Source organism: Triticum dicoccoides, chromosome 1B (assembly GCF_002162155.2).
Source record: "Triticum dicoccoides isolate Atlit2015 ecotype Zavitan chromosome 1B, WEW_v2.0, whole genome shotgun sequence".
NCBI lineage: Eukaryota > Viridiplantae > Streptophyta > Magnoliopsida > Poales > Poaceae > Triticum > Triticum dicoccoides.
The window spans coordinates 579,029,960-579,034,606 of NC_041381.1; the positions used below are offsets into that span (position 1 = coordinate 579,029,960).

Genomic DNA, 4,647 nt, shown 5'->3' on the forward strand with positions numbered 1-4,647 from the left:
GCAGAAGCTGGTAAACTATCTCAATATCATCTGAGGAGGATATTCCCAGTCTTTTTCCTTGGTAACACACTATGCCAATAGTCTTGTACAAACTCATTGTCCCAAAAAAGGTGTCTCCGAGTTTCTCCAGTCTTATCATTATAGAGAACACGATCATAGCATTCCAGGTGGAATTTTTTTCCTTTTGAGTAGATTTCTGGTGTTAAATCTGTCATGAAGCAGCAACCAAAAGAAGATTTTGTGTCTGAGTCTACATGCAGTTTTCCAAAGCCATTTGAATATTTTTAGCTCTTCTTGCTGTGGGTGCAAGTTGTGGTACATTATAATGGATGAGAATTTGCCTTTTCTGACCTTTGCATATCCATTTGATACCTTGCTTGTGTCTCTACCTGGTTTTGAACTAAATTGTCCAATAGCTGGAACTGATCATATGCCTGGGTGGACATTGGAGTGTAAAACAATTCTATGGCGTTTTGTTGCATCCTCTAGTCTCTAACTGAAATTGATTCATCCCAAGCATACGAGTGCAGCTCAGGAAATTTCTCTTTGAGAGGTTGTTCTAGCCAGGTATCTTGGCAAAGTAACATAGTGCCACCATTTCCCATTTTGCAGTTCGAGTTGTCCTTGAATTCCTTAAGAAGTTTCAAATGAGCTTTCCACCAAGAGGATCCTTCCAATTTATCCCGGGGGTGATTCAACATAGTAAGTTTTCCAGATAAGCTTTACCCAAGGCAGAGATTGCTTGTTGAGAAATTTATGAATGTTCTTCACCATCAGAGCCTTGTTGTGAATCATCACATCCAAGATGCCCAATCCATCCTGATTTTTAGGTCTACAAACTTTGTCCCAAGCAATCAAAGCAGACCCTGCAATTATTTGGCCATATTTTCTCCACGGGAAGGCTCTCAGGTATTTATTTATCTGAGAGGTGATTAGTGTGCTCATAAAGAAGATTGGCAGAGCAGAGAAAACTGATTTTATCAAAAGGAACATCCCATCATATGACAACATAGTAGAGCAACCTGACAATTTTGTCTGTTTGATTGTATATATCGAAATTAACAAATTTAGTCTGTTTAGCATCAAAGTTCGTCCGTTGCCCTTAGCCACTGAGTAACCCAAGTCCTAAAATGTCTTTCTTTCGCTGCGGGGGCCTAAAATATCTAGTTACAAGTAACTCTCACCTGTCAAGTATCCCAGTCGACCAATCAACACAAAAATTAAAGGCGCTGTACCCATCAGCAAAGCGGCTAGCGGCAGATAAAAAGAGGCCAAAAGAGTCTAAAACGCTTTACGTATCACGCAATATCACAAAGATGCGTACGTGAGTGACAGACTGCGCTGCAGTAGGGCCGGCGTCGTCAGTGAAGGGACGAATATGGCTGGAAGCTGCAGCACGCCGCCCCCAGCAGCAGCAGTCCACCGGGGAAGGCGACGTCCTAACGGCCGCCCAAGCCCGCCTATAAATCCCAACGGATCTCCCCGCCGTAACCACACACCAACGATCGTCGTCTCGTACGACCCCCAACACGTGCGTTGCTGGTAGTTACAGTAATAGTGGGCCATGGCGACGATGAGAGCCGCGCTGCTTGGCGCCGTGGTGCTACTGTGCGCGCTCCGTCACGGCGGAGCGCAGCGGTACGAGGCCATCTACAGCTTCGGCGACTCCATCTCCGACACCGGCAACCTCTGCGTCGGCGGCTGCCCGTCGTGGCTCACCACGGGGCAGTCGCCCTACGGGGAGACCTTCTTCAAGCGCCCCACCGGCCGCTGCTCCGACGGCCGCGTCATCGTCGACTTCCTCGGTACCTACCAACTACTCTCTATGTAAGCTGTAAAGATGGCGGCCGACATGATGGTGAACGTGACAAAGTTGGTATATATGTGTGGGTGCAGCTGAGCACTTTGGGCTGCCGCTGCTGCCGGCGTCCAAGGCCGGCGGCGACTTCAAGAAGGGCGCCAACATGGCGATCATCGGCGCCACCACCATGGACTTCGGCTTCTTCCAGTCCATCGGCCTCAGCGACAAGATTTGGAACAACGGGCCCCTGGACACCCAGATCCAGTGGTTCCGGAAGCTCCTGCCGTCCGCCTGCGGCAAAGACTGCAAGAGGCATCTCTCCAAGTCCCTGTTCGTGGTGGGCGAGTTCGGCGGCAACGACTACAACGCGGCGCTCTTCTCCGGCCGGAGCATGGCCGACGTGAGGGGCTACGTGCCGCGGGTCGTCAGCCACATCGTCCGTGGCCTCGAGGTAACCTACCCCCTACTTTGTCCACCACCTCGCTAATCTCACTGACTCCTCTCAGGTAGGTGGCTCTCCCGGCCAGGTTTGCTGATGTGATCATCTAACACTGTGTGTGTTAATTTGGACGTATTTTTGTGCAGAACATGATCAGACTGGGCGCGATGGACGTGGTGGTGCCGGGGGTGCTCCCCATCGGGTGCTTCCCGATCTACCTGACCCTCTACGGCACCTCCAACGCCGGCGACTACGACGGCGATGGGTGCCTCAAGAGCTACAACGAACTCTCCACCCACCACAACTCGCTGCTCCGGCGGAGCCTCGGCAACCTCCAGAAGACCTACCCCCGCACCAGGATCATGTACGCCGACTTCTACGCGCAGGTCATCCAGATGATCCGGGCCCCTCAGAATTTCGGTAAGCTGATGCAATTTCGTCTTCAAAACTTCAGTTACATATCTATTTTTTTCTTTTTTCTTTTCAAAAAGAGGATAACCCTCGACATCTGCATCATGACGATGCATGCAGCCATATCTATATATACCAACCATGCATTTTCATGTTTAAATTTTTTCCCACGGTGCATTGTGGTACTAATGTGAAGTAGGAATATCCATCCTTGTGTAAAGTCGCTGTGCCCGGCCAAACATCCCTGGCCGGAGCAGCAATGCGACACCGTCTTTACATGTGAAGTAGGAATCCAGTTGCCGTGACAGAGTTGAAGTTTCGGTGATCACGACACGCACGTCCATTCGGTAGGTGTAGACAGGTAGCTAGGGCACACGGGGGCCATGCACGCACGGCTCATAGCCTACACCTAGCTACTCCTCGAGAGACATACATTTATCCAAAGTTGCGTCACAATACTGCTTTCTTAGACGTAGAGAAAAGCTGGCTAGGTGCATGCACAATAAGCTTTGGGAAATATGGTCTCCTGGATTCTTAGCCCACCGGCGACTCATTCGGCTAATTAGTGGTCGAATTATATATGCTCTCTCTTGGGACCATGACCCCTGTCTCTGTCCTGTCCATATAATTTGGGAATCAATACCCATCTAGCAAACCAGTTGGCATGCATGCATGTCCATCTAGCTAACGGAACACATGATCCAATTATTATGAAATGAGGGCGTGACAGTGTGCGTATAGTATAGTAATACTGACGCCAAAGCACTGTGCATGCATGTGACGGGCTCTTCTTTCCGTGTATAACGGTGTATAATTTGACAGAGAGATGCCCCGAAAAGTCATGTTCACGAAAATAATAATACTAGCATGCCCATGTTCATGATACTGTGCACGATCTCATCCATCACGTACTATAATCGTCTTCTCATGGTCATCACTACATATAGTTGACGTGACAAAGCGGCCGCGATCACGCATCAGGACGCATATTGATTGGCAGTGGTAGTAAAATGAAGAACAAGGATGCATGGTCTGATAAAAACGGCTTTGGTGTATGTGTGGTTTTCAGGCCTCAAGTACGGGCTGAAGGTGTGCTGCGGAGCCGGCGGGCAGGGCAAGTACAACTACAACAACAAGGCGAGGTGCGGCATGTCCGGGGCGAGCGCCTGCTCCGACCCGCAGAACTACCTCATCTGGGACGGCATCCACCTCACCGAGGCGGCATACCGTTCGATCGCCAACGGGTGGCTCAAGGGGCCTTACTGCAGCCCCCGCATCCTGCACTGATCATTTTTATTTATGGATTCGTTGTTTTATTTTATTTATTTTATTGATTTGATGCGTTTTCTGATCAAGTGTGGTGGGATCGATCGATGCGTCGTGCATGTGTGTGTGTGTGTGTGTGTGTGTGTGAATGTAACAGCTAATTGATATGATGGATGCTCATGGGGTACTTAATTAATTATTAGGTTGCGTTCGGAGAATGAATGAATGAATAAAGCTAATTGATATGATGGAAGCCCCCCTGATTAACTAAACTGAGGAAATGAACTCAACGAGGTCATCATTTCCCTTGCTATGTTTCGTATGTTCCGCTTGAGCTTGATTTTGGCAATTGATTCCGCATTAATCCATTTGCTATGACGTTCGCGATCGATTTCCTTTATCCGCAATTTTCTTCAAGTCCGGCATGCATATACGAACCAACATGTGGTTGGATAGTTATAAGGATAGTGGTATCCCCAGCCCATCAGAGTTGAAGTCTAGGCTTAACATTGATGCTCGTATTTTATGGATTTATTTTAGGCCTTCTGATGATGTGCGTTCGGCAGGAGAAGACTTTTCCGTTGACTACAAAGACGTCTGTAGCGACTTCGTCCATCTCAAGACAATGTGTCACCTCAGTCTATCAAAGGTGCTAATAGGGGTAGTGTGTACGTGTGTGTTCATAAATGTGAGTGTATGTGCCTATGTATGAGCATCTACGTTGTATTGT

The 4,647-nt window shown here is 48.5% G+C and overlaps 1 protein-coding gene across 1 annotated transcript; it reads left to right on the forward strand.

The window, feature by feature from the left end:
• The first annotated feature begins 1,487 nt into the window (after positions 1-1,487).
• Positions 1,488-4,162, forward strand: LOC119348884 (GDSL esterase/lipase At5g45910-like). The gene is made up of 4 exons (XM_037616881.1): positions 1,488-1,805; positions 1,897-2,252; positions 2,387-2,660; positions 3,721-4,162. The coding sequence occupies exons 1-4, from the start codon at positions 1,565-1,567 to the stop codon at positions 3,936-3,938; spliced, it is 1,089 nt and encodes a 362-aa protein (XP_037472778.1). The 5' UTR covers positions 1,488-1,564; the 3' UTR covers positions 3,939-4,162.
• Positions 4,163-4,647: the final 485 nt, after the last annotated feature.